At 43.0% G+C, this 25009-nt stretch overlaps 1 protein-coding gene across 1 annotated transcript in view; it reads left to right on the top strand.

Moving 5' to 3' along the window:
* Positions 1-530: 530 nt before the first annotated feature.
* dysf (dysferlin, limb girdle muscular dystrophy 2B (autosomal recessive)) overlaps positions 531-25009 on the top strand; it is a gene marked incomplete at its 3' end in the record, with an annotated part of 74099 nt that continues 49620 nt past the window's right edge. The window contains exons 1-17 of the mRNA XM_034676026.1: positions 531-671; positions 9997-10052; positions 11240-11331; positions 11505-11610; positions 12209-12332; positions 12431-12687; positions 16360-16488; positions 16564-16626; positions 16717-16767; positions 16859-16889; positions 17016-17131; positions 19337-19463; positions 19543-19646; positions 19761-19829; positions 19947-19990; positions 22038-22120; positions 24313-24428. Of these exons, the coding sequence (XP_034531917.1) occupies positions 599-671; positions 9997-10052; positions 11240-11331; positions 11505-11610; positions 12209-12332; positions 12431-12687; positions 16360-16488; positions 16564-16626; positions 16717-16767; positions 16859-16889; positions 17016-17131; positions 19337-19463; positions 19543-19646; positions 19761-19829; positions 19947-19990; positions 22038-22120; positions 24313-24428 (1641 nt within the window). The remainder of the gene's footprint in view (positions 672-9996; positions 10053-11239; positions 11332-11504; positions 11611-12208; positions 12333-12430; positions 12688-16359; positions 16489-16563; positions 16627-16716; positions 16768-16858; positions 16890-17015; positions 17132-19336; positions 19464-19542; positions 19647-19760; positions 19830-19946; positions 19991-22037; positions 22121-24312; positions 24429-25009) is intronic.

A 25009-nucleotide genomic window follows, 5' to 3' on the forward strand; every position in this document is an offset into this window, starting at 1 on the left:
TGAGAGACTTTGACTGTTTACTGAAAATACCGGATTGAGATAAATCCTCAAAATCAACAAACAGAATCTGACCATGTGAGACCGAGGGGATTACAGGGCGGACTCAAGTTTTAAGGGACGTGTGGAGAATGTTCTGGCAAACAAAGAGTTAAAGATGTGTCCGAAGATTGGGGAACAACCAGGAGACAAGAGAGGAAAAGAGAACAGGAAATGTAGAGATTTCCTCTGGATGTGAGGTGTGTGGCTTTTCCCAACATGCTCAGTTGTTGCTCTCTCTCCTTGGGAGTGTGTCGGGGAGAGTCTGGGAAGAAAGAAGATTCTTTAAGGACAGTTTGTTTCATTTAAATGCAGGAGGCCATCTTGGAATCAGTAGTTTTTCATTGTTTGGACTCCTTTATCTTTCACTTTGGCACTTTTACTTCCTTGCACACTGGTTATCATTTCATCAAAGCTTCCTGGGCCATGTAACTACCTGTCCCTTAAGCCTTGGATCCCTCTCACCTGGTGAACTGGATCACCTCCCAATCAGACCGGATTGGTTCTTCTCTGAGCATCGTTGGTTTGCACGGCTCAGCCGGACTCTGCTCAGGTTTCAGCCATGTTGCGTTGTGTTCTCCAGCGAGCCAACAACCTGAGACACTCTGACCCCCTGGCTAGTGTCAGCTTCAGAGGTAAGAGGATCATGGGAGACTCGGGGGAACTGTCTGCAGTGCTGTGTGGGGAACTCTATATGGATTGTTTGAAGTCTTAAGAGAGAGTGGTGGTAGCTTGGTGGCAGATGACAGTTTGTTGGAAGTCCTGTGTTAGTTGCACCAAGACATCAGTGTTCGAGTCCCATTTGAAACTTCAAGCTGAATGTAACCGATTGCAATCTTTGTCTAAATTTAATCCACTAGTTTTAATCATTTTGCATTGTTGACCATGCAATTGTCTGGTTCAAATGTGTAGGTATGCAGAAGTGTTACCTGCTCTTAAAGAGAAGGCTCTGTAGGTCCTGTAAGAGGAACCATCAACCTCTGTAGCTGTTCTTTTGGAGGACATGCTGCCATCTTTCAATGTTTACCCTGGACTGAGAAAAAACTATACTTATTTGAAAGAACTGTAGCCTGTTAGCATGTTAGCATGGCCCAGGAAATATACAGTACAGTAACATGATTCAATGCATTAAGGTTCAATACAATACAATCATGATAATACTCTACCATACAATACAATATGACACACTAAGATACATTAGAGCAGTACAATATGCCAAGATACAATACATTTATTAAAAAACATTATGATGCATGACAATAGAATAGAAAAGGTTACAATACAATAGTCCAATAAAATATGATACATTTCAATACAATTCAATGTGATACAAAAAGGTACAGATTGATATTATAAGACACGGTACAGTAAGATATGATACAATACAATGTGTTTTAATACATTACAATAAGATATGATACAATACAATATGTTTTAATACATTACAATAAGGTAAGATACGATAATATACGATACATTATGATATACGATGATACGTTAAAATAACATGATAGATAGGATATGATACAGTACAATTATTATAATAATTATTCAAAAGCTTAATATTAATAATAAGAATCTTTATTTATATGGCACTTTTTAAAACAGGGTTACAAAGTACTTTGCAAATAAGAGAAACTAATAGAGAATTTCAGGAAGACAAAAGGAAATAAAACACTGTTGGACAAATAAAACCAACAAAAGATAAAAGAGTAAAAAGATTTCAAAAAAAATCAGAAGATAAGATAATCTTTTATTCATCCCCCAAAGAGGGGGAAATTCATGGAGTTACAGCAGAAGTATAAAAATGTAAATAAAAAAATAAATAAAAAATTTTTAATTATAAAAACACAATAACATGATATGATAGGATATGTTACGTTACTATAATAATAACATGAATCTTTATTTATATGGAACTTTTCATAAACAGGGATACAAAATAATTATATATATATATGAATGAAACTTTAAGAAATGTGAGGATAAGTAAAAGGAAATAAAACAATGTTGGATGAATACAAACAAGATAAGATTATCAAAAATATAAAACATAAAATGAAATAATAAAATGAATGTATTAAATAACAATAACATGATAGGATATTTTACAATAATAATAATAATAATAATAATAATAATAATAATCTTTATATAACACTTTTCAAGTCAAGGTTACAAAGTACTTAACAAATAATTGAGAAACTTAAGGAGAAATGTGAGGAAGACAAATATAATATTGGATGGATAAAAACAACAAAATTAAAAAGATTCAAACAATAAAAAAATCAATAATACGAAGTATGAAAAAATATTTTAAAATGCTAAAATAATAAATAAAAACATGATACAATATGATACAACAGATATGATATAAGATACTATAAAATAGGATATGATGCAATAATATATGATATGATACATTATAGGGCTGCACGGTGGTGCGGTGGGTAGCGCTGTTGCCTCACAGCTAGAAGGTTCCTGGTTCGAATCCCGGGCTGGGCGGGTGCCTTTCTGTGTGGAGTTTGCATGTTCTCCCCGTGCATGTGTGGGTTCTCTCCGGGTACTCCGGCTTCCTCCCACAATCCAAAAACATGCTCAGGTTGATTGATCACTCTAAACTGCCCGTAGGTGTGAGTGTGTGCATGAATGGTTGTCTGTCTCTCTGTGTTAGCCCTGTGATAGGTTGGCGACCTGTCCAGGGTGTACCCTGCCTTCCGCCCGAAGCCAGCTGGGATAGGCTCCAGCCCCCTGTCACCCCCAACGGGATAAGCGGTCAAGATAATGGATGGATGGATGATACATTATGATTGGTTGATACACTTTATTGTCCCCATAGGGAATAATGTTTCAGAGTTATAGGCGTTATGCATCTGCAGCCTCTGCAGTAGGTTAAATAGTGGTCCATCACTGCCTATCTGTTGCTGTCTCTTGGTTTTGGCTCTCTTGTGGATTCCCCTGTAAGTTAGTTCTAGCAGACCTCGATGAATCCCTCATGTTGCAATAAGTGAGTGGACTTGTTGGAAGCTGCACCAAATGGCAGGAGGTGAAGGTGACTTGGCTACCTGGTCTGTTTTCCACCACTTTGTTGTTGTACTTGTCATGAGTCAGTGTCCGCCTTCTTAATGAGGTGAGCTCTGCTGCTCACTTCCTGCCTTTGTCCTGACTCTGTTTCCTGGTGCCATCACACACACATGCTGGATTCCTTTTTGGAGCGGGACACAAAAAACACACTGATGGGAAAATGTTGGATTGTAATGTTTACATTTAAACACCATGTCTGTGTGTTAATACAGCATGATGGGATGTGTTAACACATGGTCTGGAGATAGCTGTCTTGTGGTCACCCTGTCTAAAGGGAAACGGTCAAGTCAAGGGTTTCTGTTGTGTAACAGATTTATGCAAACAGTGTGAAAGGGACAGTTTCATTTACCAAACAGATACCATGCCCATGTATAGCAGATTAATGCATTACACCCTCAGTCATTTGAATTTATCTCCAAAGTTTGGAATATTTATGCAGAAATGTTGCTGCAAATAAAAAGTAGTTTGTTTGAAATGGATTCAAAGGACCTTGTGAAAGTTTGACCGTGTACATATTTTCCTAAATGTTTTTCTTTTACCTGTTACATCAGATGTGTTGGCTTGATTGTGTTGCGTGCCGATTGCCGGACATCCACCGTGTGTTTTTACTGGAACCATAAGTGTTGTTTCCGTCAAAACCAGAAATAAAAACCTGGCTACTTCGCCCCTGTCCTGTGCTAATTACATCTTGGACACACAGTCAGGTGGAGCTCTTACATATCAGCTTCCCAAGTCATTCGACTGGTCAGAAAAGAGATGACCTACAAAGTTTATAACGGGTGTAGCACCAATGCATCAAAATTGTATCTCAAGACAGCCAAAGCAACATTTAGCAACGAACAGTTGCAAGATAAACTTCCTTCTCACAGGCAGAAACCTCAAGCAGGACCAGACTCATGTTGAACAGCCTGATGCATGGGGGTGTTGTTGCTTTGTGCCAGTCAGCAAGGCTGTGGTCTCAACTCCACCTCTCTGCTGGTTCCTCAATTAGCTAGAAGTCAGTTGAAGTTTGCATTTCCAATATGGCGTCCAGCCGCCGCAGCATTAACCAGTGGGTGACGCCACTAAAAGTCCTTGCACACAATGTAAAATTGCCTATGCATGTACACACAGTGCTGTTCCGCCCTGCCATCACTTTCTTTCCCCCATTGCGCCTCTGTTAGCATCTCCATTCAGAGTATCGGAGGCGAAATGACTCTATCCAAAATTGCGCTTTGATGCGTTGCAGCCGAGAGCATAGTCACAAAGTGCTTCACAGACTATGTGCAATAAATAAGACAATAATGAAAGCAGACAAAATAACAACAAACTACAAAAGATAGTCAAAAGCCATGACAAACAAATGAGTCTTAAGATGCTTTTTAAAAGTCTCAGTGGAATCAGCACAGCGCACTTGGGCTGGAGGATTGTTCCAAAGAGTTGGAGCCACATGCTCAAAGGCACGGTCACCTTTAGTTTTTAGCCTAACACAAGGAACAGCAAGCAGACCCTGGTCTGAGGATCTGAGGGGTCTACTGGGGATGTAAGGATGGAGCAGGTCAGAGATATAAGAGGGTGCTGGATGATGGAGAGCTTTATATGTTAATATGAGGATCTTAAATTGTATTCTCAGGGTTCCCACTCTTTTCCAGAGATCATTTTCCAGGACATTTTCAGTGATGATCAAGCTGGTATGACAGTCTAAATTTAGTTCCTAATTTAGTTCCTAAATAGTCTAATATGTTCCTCTCAGTGAGAGTCTACATTAAAGACGTGCAGTCTATGGCTATCCATGAAATCATCTCTTACATGATTAAAAATTAGGGCAAATTGATTATAGAATAATGCAACTGCAGATGTAAAGCACTTCACTTTATCAGTGCAACCAAGCAACAATGATGGGCAACTCTCATCTCAGCTTTCTCTTTTCTCAAAAAATAAAAAATGAGCTAAGAAAAAAACAAAAGAGCCAGCAAAGGACTCTGGAAGCTGCCTTACTGAAATATACAAATAATAATAATAATCAGAGGATCAGTGCATAAACTGACCTAAATAGATCTGAATGACAAAAATGGCCACAAATGTTGAATGAGGATGTGTTTTTTTTAACTTTGTTAGATCGCACACAGTCATGTTGGAATAATTTTCCAGGACAATCTGTGATTTTTCCAGGAAAATTGACTTTTTCTCCAATTTTCCAGGTGTTTTCCAGTACTGGAAAACTGGTCAACTATTTCCCAGGTTTTCCAGTTTTTCCAGGATGCGTGGGAACCCTGATTCTGAATCTGATTGGCAGCCAATGTAAGGAGATGTAAGAGCCTAGAGCAGGGGTGTCAAACATGCGGCCCGCGGGGCCAAAACCGGCCCGCCAGAGGTTCCAATCCGGCCCGCGGAACGACTTTGCAAAGTGAAAAAACGACAGAGAAGACATTAACTGCAATTTTTCAATAAAAGTAACTACTATTTCAAATTTGTCCTCTGGGGGTCGCATAAAAACATAGCGCTGAGGGAGCGCACCTGACCAGCACTTTTTTTTTACCGGGACTTTTTTTTCTCAAAGTGAGAAAATAGATGACTTGCTGTTTGCATAATCCAACAGCTGTTTTTGTAGAAAGATGGCTCATTAAATGTGAACATTTTCAGAATGTACTTGTACCTTTTTGCACTAAAACAAAGGGAAAATTTTGAGTTGTCGTTATTTATAGGTTATTATGTTTTGATTTTACTGGTCCGGCCCACTTCAGATCGACTTGGGCTGTATGTGGCCCCTGAACTGAAATGAGTTTGACGTCCCTGGCCTAGAGACTACATCCATGTTTTATCAAGTCTGTGGTTAAAAAAACAAGGCTTTGTTGCTGCATCAGCTTCACTCCAGACCACACCCAGTAGTGATGTCACCATTTTCTCGGGTGTAACCACGGACTGTATAATAAATGGATGTAGTCTCCGTGATGTCACCCATCTGATTCTGAAGCGCTGTTTTGAAGCCAATCGTCAACGGGAGCCATATTGGAAATGCTGAGCCCAATCTAACTTCTGTCGCGCTAGTGTGACGTAAAGAGGCATGACTTTAGCCTCCTCGCTAACAGCTATAGTGTTCCCGCCTGCTGGTCAAGTCTTAATATCTTCTAAACCGCTGTGTTATGAAAGAATTCACCCTCGTACAGTGTGTGCCGATTGAGGAATGAGCTATTCAGACTGCACTTGTTTTTGTACCAGGCTGTAAACATGTTTATTTCTGCTGTAAAGATCGTCTTTTTTGAATTGGTGTGTATGTGGTTTCTGCTACTTCTGGAGCCAGCCTCAAGTGGACGCTCGAGGAACTGCAGTTTTTAATACTTTGGCTAGGCTTCAATTCTCACGGTCGGAGGTTGCAGCTTGGGTGCAACATGTTTAAGTTATTATATCAGGGATGTTGATGCTCTTTGGAGGGGTCAGTTACATACTCACTACCTTTCACAAAGTCATATACAGACTCCAGATTCATCGCTAACATTTGAGAATAGGGCAAGACTTGGAACCAGGTCAACACACTTTGACACTTTTGTTGAAAATTTGATTAAAAAAACAAAAACCCTTCAAAGGTTAAATCCTTCTACAAGCCCCAAACAGACGCACACAATGTCAAACACACTTACACCCACACACACACACACACACCCACAGTCTACGTCTAAACATAGCTCTCCATACGTATTTAACAGCACTGTGGGTCACAGCTTGTTCTATTCTGGGCCCATGACAGAAACTGTGCCAAGCAAAGCCAACCAGGAAGTCAGTGCTGTGCCATGTCCTGTCTCTGAGATGCTAGCTCAGATTTCAGCTCCTGGGAGGTTCACAAAGCTCACCACACACACAAACACACACACACACAAACACACACACACAAATACAAAGTACCCTCTTGACCCCTCTGTGGAAGGGTGGAGGTGTTTTTTAAGAAATCTTCCAGGAGCGGAGGTGCACTTACGTAGGTATTTGTGTGGGTGTTTGTGTGAGTGTGTGTGTGTGTGTGTTCTCACATTGGGTGATGACTGTGGAGCAAACAGGAAAGAAAACAACCATTCTCTGGGTGTGTGTGTGTGTGTGTGTGTTTGGAGAGAAGGAATGTGTGTATGTGTGTGTGCCTGCACAATGAGAATGTATGTCTGGATCCAAGCAAGACACCAATTGTGCACAATAATCAGTCAGTGTAGAGGAACTGTGTTATATTTATAGTTGGGTTTGAGTCCATTGTGAAGCTTACTTGGTTGTGTGTTTGTGTTCCTCACCCTTGGTGAGGTACAGATGATTTCAAACCCCAGTGACCTTCTATTCTCACACCTGGTTTCGGCCACCAAGTAGGGCATGGTCGGCTGTGGACACGCAAACAGGATCAGGCGTTACCGATCCGACCCGTACCAAACTGCACTGATCCATACCAGACCGCTTGGTGGAAACAAGCCATTAGTTTAGGATTCAGATTTGATTATGACCACGCTCTGTGTTCCTTTTCCACTCCCTTCTGAAAGTAATGCAGCTTTAAATGTCGGGTGAAGTAGTTACAATAAGAAATCAAGCTTATGGCCAAATTCCACTGGATCCGTGTCTGGTCCGTCCCTGATCCATCACAGCGTCCCTGAGCATGCCCATACAGTACTGCCACGTTCAACAGACCCAGGCTCAGGTAGTGACAACACTGATACTACCTACTTGCACGTGGCCCTCAGCAGCCCCAACCACCCAACACACAACAAGAAAGAAAGAAAGGTACTTTATTAATCCTCAGGGGGAAATTCTAATTTTTCACTTGTGATATTTTTTGGTCATGCTACATTCACAGTTTTTGGTATGTACATACAATCATGGGCACACATGCAGTGGACATGCACTTAGGGAGAGATGTCAGAGTGAGGATGCTGCCGTCAACCAGCGCACCCCAAGCTGCTTGGGGGTTGGGGCTGCCTTGCTCAAGGGAACCTCGGCAGTGCCCAGGCAAGTTAACCAGCACCTCTCCAGCCACCAGTCCACTTGCTGGGACTCGAACCCGCGGCCCTTCGGTTCCCAAGCCAAGCCCCTATGGACTGAGCTACTGCCGCCCCAGCAAGAAGAGTCTGCAGCTAGATATTAGAATACATAGTCGGCAGAGCCAAAATGACATGCCGGTCTTGACTAGAACTCATCCCCGCCGGTCTAGGCTCTGTGCTCTAACTCCCCCTTGATGAATATTTTCATAGTTCTATTTTGGCCCCAACTGATATTATTCCTCCTGCTTCGTCTGACATTTCCTTGACCGTCTTTCTCAGACTCGGTCCACGCACTCCCAGTTCTCCCAGTAGTGAGAGAGTTGATCATGGTGCTACAAACCCTCTACATCCTACTTCTACTGGACCAAACCTAACCTTCCAACCTCTGCTGCAAACTCTGAGTACCAAAGCTTCTTCCTTTCATACGCCTCCTCCACTGAGTCCTCCACACGACACTGTCAGCTCTATATAATGAACTCTCCACAGACTGATTGACCAGAGCACCATGTCAGGCCCTACCTCCCTTTAGGTGACCTGACTCATGCTTATTTAAAAGCCTACCTCCCTTGCATTTATCTCCTTCATGAACAAACTGAATGGCTGCACTCTCTCCTTGATTACACCCTGAATTCACTTGTCGCCTCCCACATGAAGAAAATGGATAATCAGGGCTTTCATATCCCACTGACTTTTCATCATGTTTTATGTTCATCAGTTGGCAGTAGCTCAGTCCATAGGGACTTGGCTTGGGAACCGAAGGGTTGCCAGTTCGAGTCCCAGTATGGATGAAGTTTGGCAAGTGGACTGGTGGCTGGAGAGGTGCTGGTTCACTTGCCTGGGCACTGCCGAGGTGCCCTTGAGCAAGGCACCGAACCCCCAACTCCTCTGGATGCGCTGGTTGACGGCAGTATCCTCACTCTGACATCTCTCCCTAAGCATGTTCACTGCATGTGTGTGCATTTGTATGTATATACCAAAAACTGTGCGTGAAGCATGTCCAAAATAGCATGAGTGAAAAAATGTTATTTCCCCCCTGGGGATTAATAAAGTACCCTTCTTTCTTCTTCTTCTCTCATAGCACAGTTATACCCAACTCATCATGCCTCACAGGGCCACTACCCCTTACCCCTCTCATCTATTTTAGGCTCTGCATGTCTTAATCCCTGGAAATTAAAGTGAGTCATCTAAAACTGGACAATGGTCATTGTCTCTGCTTCCTTTCATCTGGAAAGAACATCTCAAACATTTGTCCATGTCTGCTTCTGTTCCTCTTTTAGACCCAAACCAAATGGGAACGATGACCGTTGTCCCAATCTGAATCTGATCACTCGTTTCACATCCCCGTATGTGTGTGTGATCTATTTTGGGTAGTTCTTGAGGAGCTAATCATGAACCCTGGCAGTTTATTGGTCACTCTGATGCATAACTTCCTTGAGAGTACCCAGCAGACAGGAAATCAGAGCTCTGAACACCATGTTGCAGGAAGCTACAGAGAGATAACAGACAGAGTATTTGGTGCACAGTGTGTGTTTGTTTGAAGGGTCAAGTGGTTGCAAAGTTCAGGTTGGGTTGTTGAAAGTTGCATGCTTGAATGTATGAAAGATGCTATATAAATAAAGCATGAGTTGAACTAGCTGGCAAGCTAACATTGCATCTGGTTTTGCAACTCTGATGACAAATGACGTACCAAGGTATTAAGAGGTTGTCCCATTTTGTAGGGGAAGGTTTAGGACAATAACCCCTTAACTCTGTTCCAAAGGGCAAAGAGTCAGTCGAAAACGAGGGACAGGGGTGAAAATGAAGTTGGGATTGAGCAACATTTGGATCCAAAATGTTTCATTGACTGCTTCTAAATCTGTTTCTAAGGTTCCCATGTCTCTGTTGCCTCCAGGTTCTAAGAAGAAGACCAAGGTCATCAAGAATAACTTTAACCCTGTTTGGAATGAGGTAAGTCCTGTACACGACACCTTGGACAACTATAGGAAAGTTTCTGCATCAAATATTCTCTAGAAGCAGAGCACTTTGCAGCATTTAGCAAGTTACAGTGGCAAGGACAAACTTCCTTTAACAGGCAGAAACCTCCAGCAGGACCAGACTCATGTTAGACACACATCTGCTGAGACCTACCGTGTTGGAGAGAGGGATAGAGGGAGATGAAGAGAGAGAGAGAGAGATGATAGTGGAGAGACGGATAGTAGTAGTTGTAGCAGCTGGAGTCTGGCACGTCCACAGCAGCAGAGATCCAGAGGAACCTACGAGACAAGGGAGCTCAGGGACTCAAGAAAGGTCTATGAAAAGAGAGAAGAGAGGGAGAGGAGAATAAAGAAAAAGAAGAGAATAATGGAGAAGGAATGACAGAGGGAAAGGAGACAGAAAGGATGAGGAAACATGGAAAGAACAAAGAGAGAAGTGAAGAAAGAAAGAAAGAAAGAAGGAATGAAGGAAGGAGTGCAAGGAATAAGGAATGAAAGAAAGAAGGAAAGAAAGAAAGATGGATTGAAAGATGGATTGAAAGGAAAAAGGAAAGAAAGAAGGAAGGAAAGAAAGAAAGGAAGGATGAATGACAGACCCAAAAAAGGAACCTACGGGACAAGGGAGCTCAGGGACTCCAGAAAGGTCTATGGTTAGTAACTTTAATGGGACAGGAAGAGTTAAAGTGAGAGACAGACAGAGAGAGGAGAGAGAGGGAAAGACAGGATCCAAGTGTGCCAGTCTAAAGCTATAGCAGCATAACAAAGACCTGGTCCAAGCCTGATCCAGCTCTAACTATAGAAGGAAAGTTTGAAGCCTACTCTTAAAAGTAGAGAGGGTGTCTGCCTCCAAGACCCTGACTAGTAGATGATTCCAAAGCTGAGGTGCCTGATAACTGAAGGCTCGACCTCCCATACTACTTTTAGAGACTTTAGACAAGGCTGAACTCACAAACACTATGCTAGAGATTTTGGACACTAATGTAGAATCTCAAGAACGGTTTCAGGCCGAGAAGTTGAAATGAATCTTCCAAGCTTTAAACCCCTTCAGTTGTTGCTTTTCTTTATTTCTCCTTTTTGGTATCTGACCTTGTTTTCTTCCCATAATATCCAAAGTTCAAGCTTCCTTTAACTTTCCTTAATTGTTGCCTCCTGTCCTGTCAGGGTTTTGAGTGGGACCTCAAAGGGATTCCTCTGGACCCTGGAGCAGAGCTGCACTGTGTCGTCAAAGACCATGAGAAGATGGGGAGAAACAGGTACTGAGTAACTTTGGTCCCAAATAAAGAACTAAAACTAGAACCGAAACTTAAAGCCCAGTCCCACAGCATTGCTTCTTCTTCTGCATATATTCAGCTGAAGTCAGTGTCAGGGAATGTGTGTGAACTGCAGAACCTGAAGACATTTTAAGAGTGTGTGTGTGTCGGTTTAGATTCCTGGGAGAAAGCCGGCTGGCTCTCAGAGATGTCCTCAACTCTCCCAACCTGGCCGCCTCCTTCACCGTCTCCCTGCTGGACACCAAGAGGAACAACACAGGGGTGAGCACGCACACACGCACACACACACACACACACACACACACACACACACACACACACACACACACGCACACACACTCACCTTCATAGGGCACACCTAAAGTCATCTTCCGTTTTTATTAGCCTCGGATGGAACATTGTTCAGTTTCACATCCTCTCTTCTTCCTGAACCCAAAACAAAGTCTTCCTCTTGGTGTCAGAGTGGATCTGATTGATGTCTCTTTCTCTTACACACACACACACACACACACACACACACACACACACACACACACACACACACACACACACACACACACACACACGCACACAGGCATTGTTATGAAAGAAAAGGCCTCTGTTTACATTACAATTGGTGAACTGTGTGTGTGTGTGTGTGTGTGTGGGCGTGCACGAAGCAGCAGCATCACTTACAGAAAGCAAGGAGAGTCTTCAAACCGACATCATCCAGTAAATCAGTAGATGGAAGGCTTATAGACAAAAATGTTAAAAATATACACCTTTCAGAGTCTAATATCAGTGTATTCATTTTAATATAACATGCAACTTTAAGTTCAGACTGATAAAAGACTAATGAGTCATGCTTTATGATTTTCAGGCCACGCTGACCCTGCAGGTTTCCTACATCCCTCCTCCAGGAATGGCTCCAATCTTCCAGCCTCTTCACCAGCCTGAGATGCTGCCTCATAACAACCCCATGGTGGAGCTAGACACCGTCACAAGTAATAGCACCCATCCTGCCTCCTCAACCCTGAAAATACGTGAATCCATCCATCCATGTCAAATAATGTTCAAAAACATGATGTTAACTTCTGTGCAGTGATTTCTCTGGACACTTTGGGTGAGGAGGACACAGAGAGCATGATCATGGTGGAGCCACCAGAGGACCAGGTTCAGGACGACGGACGCTCCATGATTATCGTCGGTCCTCAGGGGCCCTCCGGTCATGAGTCCCCTGCTGCTCAGACGCCCAAACGGTCGCCGCCAAACTACAACCCCCATGGAGGTCTGAGGAAGAGGAGGAGAGGAGGAAGCAGTCAGCCTAAACAGCTGCCCAACAAACCACAGGACTTACAGGTTTGTGCATCTACCTGTACCTGTAACTTCCTTTCAATAGCAGCCAATGAACAAAACTGAAAGTTACAGGTATGAAAGTCTTCAAATCATAAATCTCATTGAACCGTATTATAGTGGGACAGTTCTTGTCTGTTGTAGTTAAAAGAACTGTCTAACTATAACATTAATTGTCTGACCAAATTAACCCTTTTTGGACTCTTACTGAAAAACATAAAAACTGAGCATCAGTCTTCTTATCGTTCTTATATGTTGTTATTGTATCTTATGTGTAGCGGCTAAGCCTAAAACTTAAAGCCACTGAGGGGCTGCCTAGACGGGCTAAACATAATTGACGCGCTTGCCGTTCGTTGTGTCTTGTGAAAAGAAGTACCTGACGTCCTTTGGTTGCATTTACGGATGATTTATTGTTCACCGTCTTTTCTCCACTGTGTAACATGCAAGAATCCAACTTTAGTGTCCGTCAAAATCCATAAATCACTTTTATTCCACAAACATTTCACCCAGCCAGCGCCCCGGCGTTGCGGCACGTTTGCGATCAAAAAACGATTTGTGCTCCACCGTCTAGCAACACCTGATACCTGATGAAAGGTTCCTACCTAAGTATGCATGTGTACCGAACAGGGGTGACCCCTAGTGGACAACTTAAGGCTGATTTATACTTCTGCGTCGAATCGACGGCGTAGCCTACGCCGTAGGTCCGCGTAGCTCCCGTACCTACGCCGAGGCCTACGCACGTAGCTGACGTGCACCTCCTCCAAAATGTAACTACGCGTAGAGCCGACGCGGACCGCAAGCTCTGTGATTGGTCCGCTCGACGGCTTTGTCTTTCCCGCATTCACAGCACTTCCGGGATCCCGGACATCGGCCAGATATCGGCCGTGTATTTCATCTCCTCCTCTCTATTCTTCATGTAATCATGTCTGTATGATAAACAGCAACATGTATCAGCTGTAGATTAACAGAACACGCTCTGAATCTCTGTGGAAAAGTAAACAGAGATCGTAGCGGGACCGGAAGCAGGCGACCGGCTATCAGAGAGACCACACTGCCCTCAGGCGCATCGGAGGAGAATTGCTGCGCGACTCGGACACATCGACGCACAAGTATGTGGGGCTCATGTCCGCGTCAGCCCCTGCTGCGTAGGGGAGACGCAGAAGTATAAATCAGCCTTTAGTGTCCTACACACACACACACACACACACAAACATCTTGAAATGGCCCTTACATTATGTATGTGGGTTAAAGGTGGTGACTTTTGCAACAAGTGTTTGTCATTTCTTTGTAATTCACCAAAGACATCTCTGTTTGAAGTTATTATCAATCAAGGAAGGTTCCTGATTATTAGAAGATGTCATATTTATATTTGTGTGTGTGTGTGTGTATATATATATATATATATATATATATATATATATATATATATATATATATATATTAGGGGTGCAACGGATCAAAAAACTCACGGTTCGGATCGGATCACGGATTTGAGTCACGGATCGTATCATTTTTCGGATCAACAAAAAAAAAAAAAAAAAAAGAAAGAAGACAATCAATCAATCAATCAATCTTTATTTGTATAGCGCCAAATCACAACAAACGTTATCTCAAGACGCTTTTACAAACATAGGAGGTCTAGACCACACTATGTCAAATTATGAACAGAGACCCAACTTCAAGACAGGGTAAGACTCAGTCTGACCCCACCTTAATCCATCATGAGCATTGCACATCACAGTATTTAGCTAGTTACAGTGGTGAGGACAAACTTCCTTTTAACAGGCAGAAACCTCCAGCAGGACCAGACTCATGTTAGACAGCCATCATGCCTCGACCGAGTTGGGTCTGGAAAGACAGATAGAGGGGAGTAAGAGAGAGAGGTGATAGTGATGAGACGAGTCGTAGAAGCTGTTGCCGCTGGAGTCCAGCACGTCCGTATCAGCTGGAGTCCAGATCGTCCACAGCAGGAGGACGTCTACGGCAGCTCAGAGGAATCTACGAGACAATGGAGCTCAGGGACTCCAGAAAGGTCTATGGTTAGTAACTTTAATGGGACAGGCAGAGTTAAAGTAAGTGATGAGGGGGTTGGGGGGAAGAAGGTGAGCTAGGATCCCAGTGTGTCAGTGTGCCAGTTCCCCCGGCAGTCTAGGCCTATAGCAGCATGACAAAAGCTGGTCCAAGCCTGATCCAGCTCTAACTATAAGCTTTATCAAAAAGGAAAGTTTTAAGTCTACTCTTAAAAGTGGAGAGGGTGTCTGCCTCCCGGACAAGACAAATATAACTTTGTCCCTCTATTTATTTTGTAAAACACTTTGCCCATTAAATAAAAACAACATTCAACTCAAAATGTACTGCATGTGCAAAGCACCCTATCTGTGGCCCCAGTCCTGCCTCATTCACTGCATTTCATGGCATGGCAAGTGAAGGAGCAGAGGAACTTCAAAAGTTTCACTCCATTCTTCTTTCATTTGCTGATTTTCACCGTCCACTTTTCTTTGAGCTGCAAACTGTGAACACACCGTTTTATTCTAGGGTCCTACAGTTGGCAAAGTGCCAACATGCGAACTGCTCCATAAACGAAAGTGAAAGTTAAAAATTGCACTCGCAGCATTGGACTCTAAGTGACCCAGTAACAGCCTGTCTGCGTATCGTTGACATGGAGAAAAAAATCCCGGTAAACACGGGGTGACCCGACCAAAACACAGAGTGAAGGAGTAACAGTTCGGGGGCCACAAATAGGCGGCCTGATGCGGCCCGCGTATTGACGGCTTCTGGTCTAGTGGGTGCGCGACGGAATTTCATAACGTGGCTCAATCACATTCAGCATTCACTGTATTTCACAGGGAGACCAAAATGCTCCAATACATGTGACTTCCAAGATGCAGGAGGGTTATAATGTTCGTCTGCTCCTTCACGCGCAATGACTACCACTGCGCTTGACGAGTGAGTTGACGCGCAACCTTTTTTTTTTTTCCATCAACCGATCCGCGGACCAAGTCCGTGCCGAACCGTGGAGAGGCATCCGTACGGATCACGGATCAACGATGATCCGTTGCAACACTAATATATATATATACACAGTTTCTCATGGGGTGCCGTTTGTAAAGTTGTGCACACTTAAAATAACATTTCTTCACATTTAGCTCTAAAATTTCTTAAAAACGTCGCGTTTTTTTTACAACATTTAGAGGATTATTTGTGTTCATTTTCACATTTATTTTTGTTGTGACAAATAGCATTTAGATTTAAAGCTAGGGTTGGTAGTCACGGAAAACTAGCATGAATTTGAATGTAGCATGTCCTCAGGACTCCGTCTAACTTGTCTGCTTAATCAGTGTACATCATTGTATATAACATCCAATTATATTTTAGCTCATACAACTAGCTGAGTCTATTTGATATAGCTCATGATTTTATTGGACTTTATTTTGTTGGAGGACAAAGACATGGATACAAACCAGTGAATTATATAAACTTAGATAAACAGACCTGTGAAGAAGGCAGGTGTTTTTGTTCATGCTCATGGCGCCACCGTGTGGTCATATTGACTTACTACACCACAAACCCAGAACAGAACCAGAGTCAAAGCCACTAAAGCAGAAGAAGAAAACAATGCATTTATTTGTTGTTTTAAAAGTATTTAATTATTCTTAACACCTTAATTTTTCATACAAGGTTCGTGTTCGAATCATCGAAGGCCGACAGCTGCCTGGCATCAACATTAAGCCTGTTGTTAAAGTATCGGTGGCCGGACAAACCAAGAGGACACGCATCAGAAAAGGCAACAACCCATTCTTTGACGAGGTAAAGACTCAAAGTTCAACACTTCACATTTTGTTTTCCAGTCGAACTGCAGCTCAAACGTTTTCCTCTTGACAGACGTTCTTCATGAACTTCTTTGAGACGCCATCGGATCTGTTTGATGAACCCATCTTCATCACAGTGAGTATCACTGTTGTTGTCCTTTTCCCCTCTTTCATTGAGTCCATGTGTTTGTGATGCTTCAAGTCTTTTCTTTCGTCCGCTCACTAGGTGTGTGACTCTCGCTCGCTCCGAACTGATGCTGTCATCGGCGAATTCAAGGTAAGTCAAGGGTTGTTTTTGACACCCAGACAAGACACATTTGGAGTCAAGAGCAAAAACATTTAAAAACCTGTTGATTACTTTTCTGCAGTTGGATGTTGGCACCGTCTACAACGAGCACAGTGAGTATACGCTCACGCTGACCGTATCTATAAATCAGTTTCTGAGCTTTTCAAGTTCTTGGTTCGTCTTCAGATGTCCTTGGTTGTGGTTTTTTAAAGGTCACTAACCCACCACCCTCTCTTCAGGACACTGCTTCTTGAGGAAATGGCTGCTGCTGTGTGACCCTGACGATCTATCAGCCGGGGTCAAAGGTTACCTGAAGGTCAGCCTCTTGGTTTTGGCAGCTGGAGATGAGCCGCCGGTGAGTCTGACACCAAGATTTTATCTCCTGACAAGATTTACTGTACTTTCCATCCATCCGCCATATTGTTCGGCTTACCCAGGGTCCAGTTGAGGTGGCAGTAGGCCAAGCAAGTAGAAACCTCAACCCCCCCTCCCAAGCCAGATGAGATATAGAACTCCTCCTATTAGCTCTTGGTCCATCCAGGGTCTCCTCCCAGGTGGACACGCTTTGGAAACCTCTGCAGAGAGGCGTTCAGGAGGCATTCTATCAAATTCCTTAATCACCTTAACTGACCCTGTCCAATGCAAAGGAGTAACGGCTCTACTTCTAGCACCTTGAGGTTATCGGCTGAGCCTAGCCATCCCAGGAAACTCTTTCTGGCTTGTATTTGGGATTTTATTCTTAAACTCAAAGGGGACCAATCAGGGGCGTCGTAGTAGGGGGAAAAGTGGGATTGGCTACCTAGGGCCCAAGTGGGGAGGGGGGCCCTTAATGGGCCTGGAAATAAAATGTTTTCTACTACGCTTTTCTTTTGTTTTGTTATAACTGCAATAAGATAACTAAAATTGTTGGAATAAATAAACAAACAATCAGAATTCCACGGCTCCTTGAGATGCAAGTCTCATGCCCGAAGTGGGAATTGTCATATATTCATAGCATCAGGTGTGGCTGAATCATATTGAAAGTAAACTGTAGGTTTTTAGAGTTTTATTGTACTTCATGAGGTTAGATTATACCAAATAATGCCCCCTTTATGTTATTCAACAAGTCACTTGGCTTCAAATAATCTTGTTTAAAGACATGGACAGTCTGAAGGTCAATATTGTGCAGCTACATCTGGAGAAATTGTAAAAAAATATAATAATAAAATTGATATGTAGCTTAGATTTGAGTTTTAAGCATATATTTTTGTTGAATTCAAATAAACCAGTATTATAGCAGCAATGTTATATTTTGTAGGGTTGGCTGTGGTGGTGGGGCCCACACTGAGATATCTTTTCAGGGGGCCCAGAATTCCTAGCGACGCCCCTGGGACCAATTACAGTCGCTTTTCACTGCAACCCTTTCCACTAAAGGTCCTTTACTTGTTGGAAGCACTAACCTCTGTGTTGCAGGGACCCTTTGGTACAGACTCTAGTCCCTGTGGGGAAAGCTCTTCCAAAGGTTCTTGGTAGGAAAGTTCTTGCAGCAAGGAAAAAAGTGATAGTGTCGTCTGTGAAGGTTCTCAGTCATCCAGGTCATGGTGATCCAAAGCTTGATCCGTAAGGCAACTGGACATTTCCACCAGTCCAGTTGCCTTCCTGATCAAGCTTTGGAAGTCATTGTGTTATTTTTTTATATTGTATATTCAACAATAGAAGTAGGCTTCTGCATGTTGCTTCTTATTGACCAAGGTCTGTATTACTGCATTTGTATTTGTATGATTTTGCATGTGTGTCTTGTAACAAGGATGGTGTAGATGGAGAGAGCTAGCAGTCTTAGCAGTTAGCAGTCGACCCAAGATAGTGACGTAGCATCAGAAAGCTTCAAGATAGCAGAGTGGGGATCTCCACATGGAGAACAGTTAGCCTTATAATGCGAGTTCTCCATGGTGCTATATTCATATATCATACATGACAAATAGAAAATAGGCACAGCTTCCTCCAAGTCGTCATTAACTCAGTCATAAGGCGTTTTTGGACCGCAGGAACTTTACCCCAGAACTAGGGACTTTACCCCTGAACTACGTGCGTTTCAACCAGAGGAACCAGGGTCTAAATTTAGTTCAGGGGTAGATAATCTCCCCCCTGAAAAGCCCCTGCTTGGGGGGTAGTACTTTTCAAAGGTCCTGGGACTTTTGGTTGAACGTAACGGTGTTTGTGGAGTTTACACAGTTGTTGAAACACAGAGGGAGTTCCTGGGAATGTAAACTAGTTTTATTATTTAATATCATTTTTTTTCTCCATACGTCACTGGCCTGATTTGCACAATCTACCCGGGACTTCAGCTCGCGGTCTAAACGCAGACAACAATAGGGGCACAGGAACCTTTTAGTTCTGGGGAAAGTAGTTATGGGGGATAAAAGACCCAGGAACTCTTGGTCAAAATGCACCTATAAAGTATCAACAACTGCGGTCTCAGAGAGAAGCAACTTGTCTGTATAATGAGCCCAAAACATAAAGGTGGCACCACCTTGTGGCGTTACCTGGAACTAGATTCTGACTGTTGCAGCGTCTCTCTCAGGCTGATAAACGAGACTGTGTGGAGGATAAAGAAGACATCGAAGGAAACCTGCTGAGACCGGCGGGTCTGTCTCTGAGAGGAGCCACTTTCAATCTGAGGATCTTCCGCGCTGAAGACCTGCCTCAAAGTTAGTCTTTAATCTAGATCGTGTCATCTGATGTGAGTTTAGAAAGATATTTGAAGGTCTCTCTGGATTCTGTCTGCAGTGGACGATGCCTTCATGGACGGGATGAGGCAGATTCTCGGGTTTGACAGCAACAGGAAGAACCTGGTGGATCCTCTGGTGGAAATCCACTTTGCTGGGAAAACAGTATGTTAACAAGAACCGTCAAAGACATCCAGTACCAACATCTTCTTTAATCCTCAGCCCAACATGAAGCAGAATCCAGGCGTGAAAGACGAACTGCATTTCTGTCTGTTTTAGATCTGCACTAAGATTCTGGAGAAGAACGCCAATCCGCAATGGAACCAGGGTCTGTCCATGCCCATAAGAGTGAGACACACACACAAACACAACAAACACAAGTTATCATGTGACTTCTTTGTGCTTCCAAAACACAAATGCTTTGAAGGGTTATTATTCTGGATGTGCTTTTGTCTCCCTTCTTAGTTTCCCTCCATGTGTGAGAAGATGAGGATCAGGATTCTGGACTGGTAAATTCCAGATGATGTTTAACAGTTCGGGCCTTTTTTTTTAATAGTCACTGAATTACAATAGCTGATCCTGATGAAATGCATTTTTAAATTTCAAATATCTTTTATTGAGTTTTCATCACATATGAAAATACAAAACATAGAAAGACATAGAAAACACCGGGGTTGGGCGGTAATGTTCTACATTGCCACGAATGGTACAGTACTGTGCAAAACAAGGAAGATGAACAGGTCTCTGCAGCAGTGATAGTAATACCTGATATAGTGCAATAGCCCCTCCCACCCTCCCATCCCCAGCTGTCCTGAAAAAATTTAAAGGTGACATATCATGCAAAATTGACTTTTTAATGGTTCTCTACCTGAAATCTGTGTCCCTGCCTACAAACCCCCTGAAAATGAAAAGAATCCATTCTGCCCCTGTTCTGATTTATCCACCTTTCTGTAAATGTGTGCTGAAACCAGCCGTTTCAGTTTTCAGTGTTTTTCATACGTCACAACGCCATCCGGTCTGTAACAGGAAGTCAGAGCTCGGAGCTTGTTCAGCCCATAGACTGTATAAAATACAACTCAACCCCTCCTCCGTTTTTCATTCCCTGCACACATGTGTGCTAACAAGGAGCTTAGGAGGGAGGCATGCTAGTTGTAGGCTGTCTTAATAATAAACACAAAGGTCGGTTTTACTCCCCACGTCCGATCTAGTGGATGATTTTTATTTGTCATGGATAAGTGCTAGCGCTAATTAGCATAGCCACATAGCTACATGTTCATAGCTGTAGCTGTAGGTGTGTACCAAGACACACGTTGACATACTGACAAATAAAACAACAAGAAACACAGAATCTGTGACCAATCCTTCAGAAAGGTCCTGCTGTAGAGGTTGGTTTTACTCCCCACGTCTGCAGATTTGAAGATCTAGTGGATGATTTTTATTTTTCATAAAAAAGTGCTAGCGCTAGTTAGCATAGCCACATAGCTACATGTTCGTAGCTGTGTACCAAGACACACGTTGACATCCTGACAAATAAAACAACAAGAAACACTAAATCTGTGACCAATCCTTCAGAAAGGTCCTGCTGCAGGCGCCTCTCCGTCAGGATCAGATTCTGGATCAGATTCAGACGGTTGAAGTAACGCGGGTCTGCGAGCAGCCAACGTGTAAACATTAGATCAACACGCTGGACAGCCGAGGCCACACCTACTTCCTGAGGGGGCGTGGTCAGAGAGAAAACAGAGTGTTCTGAGCAGGGCTGAAGAAGAGGGTTTTTCAGGCATGCCAAAATCTGATTTCAAAGTGTTTTTTTGAGCATAAACTTGAAAGACATGTTTTGGGGACCTCTTAGACCAATATATGTTGATGAAAAAGAGCGTAATATGTCACCTTTAAGGCGTAATATATAACAGTTAGTTTACAGCTCACCACACAGAGTCAGATCTTACTTCTTATGCCAAGGGCCGGATAAAAGCTCATCTCGTGATGTTTTAGTTTGGGTGTCATGAAAGTAGGCTAAGAAAGGATCCCATGTCTCTCTTCGTCTTCGATCTACTGACAGAAAAAGGTAGCATCTCGAGTTTGAGACAGGACATTACATCCTGATTCCACTGGTCAAGCGTGGGCAGGGCAGCACCCTTCCATTTTAGCAGGATTGCACGCCTGGCCAAGAGCAAGGCAAAGGCGACCATGCAGTGTTCTGTAGGAGTGAGGTGAGGGTTATCTCCACCAGCAATACCAAACAGGGCAAGGGTAGAGCTGAGATAACATGTGGAAAATGTCATGCCAAAATTTCTGCAACTTAGGACACATCCAATACATGTGTATCAGGGAAGCATCATTATAATTGCACTTGTCACCGGTGGGAGTTATATCAGGGTAGATACTGGACAGGTTAACCTTGGACATGTGAGCCCTGTGGACCACCTTAAATTGAAGTAGACAGATGAAATGCATTTTTAATTGCATGTTTGGAATTTGGTTATTTTGCATTTCAAAACAGTTATTAAAATCCAGTGTCAGAGCGTTGGGTTCCTCTTCTCTCTCCTCACTCTGCAGGGACAGAGCCAGTCACAACGACGTCATCGGCACCACCCACCTATGCATGTCCAAGATCTCTGCCCCCGGTGGAGAGATAGATGGTGAGTGAACAAGCTGGAACCGGTCTTGGTTTGGACTGGTGAAGGCTTTGAATGTGGTTGGTCTTAACTTGTCTTTTTAAATGTTCCTCTCTCTTCACATAGTTCTCCATGTGACTCATAATAACTCAACGTGTATCCCTGTGAAGAAATCAAAGCTTTGCATTTCAAACTTTTGAATTGATGCCGTCAGACTGGACGATATAGAAGTCTGGCACTCTTTTGGGCTGGTGTCTTGTAGTCCTCCAGCAGCTTGAACTCAAGTCAGACTCGAGTCACAATTTTAAAGACTTTGGACTCGTCTTGACAATATCATCAAAGACTTGGAACTCAACTTGGACTTTGACATCAATGACTCGGGACTTGACTCTGACTTTAGTCTGATGACTTGAAAATACTCTGATATTGAGCTTTAGATGAGTTAAAAAGATCGCATCGCTTCACATTGATTAGATCCTTAATGCTATCTCAGCACTCTTTCTGTGTGATTAAGTTCTGTCGCTTGCATTTGTGTCATTTAAGTTTTCTACCTCTTTCAACAAAATGTCAATAAGAATCAATGTAAACACCGAATGAAGACCATTTTCTCTTTCTGTGACTAAGTCTTGTCACACTCGTTTTATTTTATATGAAAAATGAAATAATTCCAAATGCATTCATTGTATTTGTCAAATTTGATAGATTGTTAAATTGTTAAAGTGACATTTTATTTGGTAAACATTCCTTATGAATTGTAAGGACTCCAAAATGTAAAGCCTATGACTTCGGACTTGACTCGACTTGTCTTGTCTTTACTTGAGACCAGTGGCGGTTCTAGACCAATTTTACTCGCGGGGGCCCAGCTTGGGCCAAGGGTGTTGTCAGAGGGACACATTCAACCCTGACTAAAGAGACTGAGAAGGGCGAGGACCGGCTGAGAACAAACTGGCAAAACATCAGAGCATCCCTATAAACTAGACATATATACTACTGTGTACTAGATCAACATGCAGACTGACAGCAGCTGTTTGGCTGTTTACACTCAACATGAGTCCATTAGCGCTCTAAGGGACTGGAACCAAGTGCCACATGGATGTGTTCCACCTGTAACATCAGCGCAATACCGAAGCTCTTTTTATTGTTTACTATTTGTTTGGTGTGGAGGGGGGACACAGGGGGTCCAGATTCAGTTTTACAGGGGCACTTGCCCCTGTTGGCCCCTCCCCAGAACCGCCACTGCTTGAGACTTGACTTGGAAAACAATAACTTTCTCCCACCACTGCTGCATAGATCGGGCTAGTCTCCAGCTCGAGCAGAGTAGTTATTATCTAACAAATACAGTTTGAGAAAAACTTAGGAAAGGTGTTGTTCCACTCGTGTTTTTGGTTCCCTGCATTCAAAATGAATTTCAAGAGTTAAATTTGGACTTTGTCTTTGTTGGCGTTATCTCGTGGTTTCGTTACAACTTCAATTACCCCTCCACTTGTAGAGAACTCATCGTCAACCCATTTTAAATCCAAGACTTTCCTCAGTACTAGAAAATTTTGATTTCATGTCAAGACGTTAACTAACAGATGTGTTCTTTGTGAACCTAACCAGCATGGACTTTTTGCAGTGACATGCATGAAGCACCGCCTCCTTGGAGTGCCTCACAGTCCCCTTGTTCTTACTCCACCTCGAGAAGTCGTGCATGAGTTGTGTTCTGTGGTATCCTGTTCAGTTCTTTGTGCAGTGTGTTGTAGAGAGTGTAGTGAATCCAAATGTGCACCGCAGCCCCGGAACCTGAATAACCGCGTTGGCCCTGGACATTTGGATTCAGCCCTCTTAATGAGTTTGTCATCCTGGGTTGGTGTGGCGTTCAAAGACACCTGTTTCCTCTCTGTCTGTCTCTGAACATCTGTCTGTAACTCTGAACCATCCTTCCTCTTTACGCATTCAGATGACTTGACCCCCCGGACCGTCCACCCTGGCAGTACGTCCACCATCCTCTTTTCTTTGGTGTGAAACAGAATCAGTTAAATCAGCGATTAGACTGTTTCACATTTTTCCTCTTCTTTCAACTCATAACTTCCTTCCATCTTTGTTTAATTCTGATGAAACTCTTTGAATCAATTTCGCCAAGTGCAATATAATTTCCAGTATTTCATCAATATATCAATCTCTTCGTTATGCTCTGTTTATGGTAAAAACCTGTTTTCCACTTTGTGTCATTCCAGTCGACGACAGTCTCGGTTTCCTGCCAACATTCGGTCCGTGTTTTGTCAACCTGTACGGCAGCGCCAGGGAATTCACCGCCTTCAACGATCCACACGAGGCGCTCAACCTTGGAAAAGTAAACTTTGTGTTGTTTTTTATTTTCAAACACAATAACTCATCTCATCACCCAGCTTTCTAATTGATAGTTTGTTTTAAATCCTTAATGACACACAAATCCAAAGTTTCTAGAACGTTGTTTGGCTGTAGCACAGGACTGGATGTAGAAGTGAACACTGGGGAAGCCTGGTTGTTGAGCGGATGGTGGATGGGTCTCAAATTGAGAGCCATGCCAGACAGAACAGGGGAAAAAACACTGAGACTAGGGGTGGGAATTGATAAGATTTTATCAATGTCAATGCCATTGTCGATTCTGCTTATCAATCCAATTCCTTATCAGTTCCCCTAACGATTCCTGAGTATTTTTTTGAAGGGAAAAAAAGTAATTCTACACAGTCTTCTGCACCAAAAGGAATCATTTTATTTTTTCCAAAATTATGTCTGCACAAGACTGAACATGAACATATTCAAATTGAACATACTGATACAATAGGTTGACCTCATTCTCGGCCGCGTGAGTCCGAGCGTATCCCCTCGAGTCTGGAGGAAAAGACTTTGAATTTGGAGAGAAAAAACGCTTTTCCTCCAGGGGTCATCGCA

This window comes from Notolabrus celidotus, chromosome 23, assembly GCF_009762535.1.
Source record: "Notolabrus celidotus isolate fNotCel1 chromosome 23, fNotCel1.pri, whole genome shotgun sequence".
Classification (NCBI taxonomy): domain Eukaryota; kingdom Metazoa; phylum Chordata; class Actinopteri; order Labriformes; family Labridae; genus Notolabrus; species Notolabrus celidotus.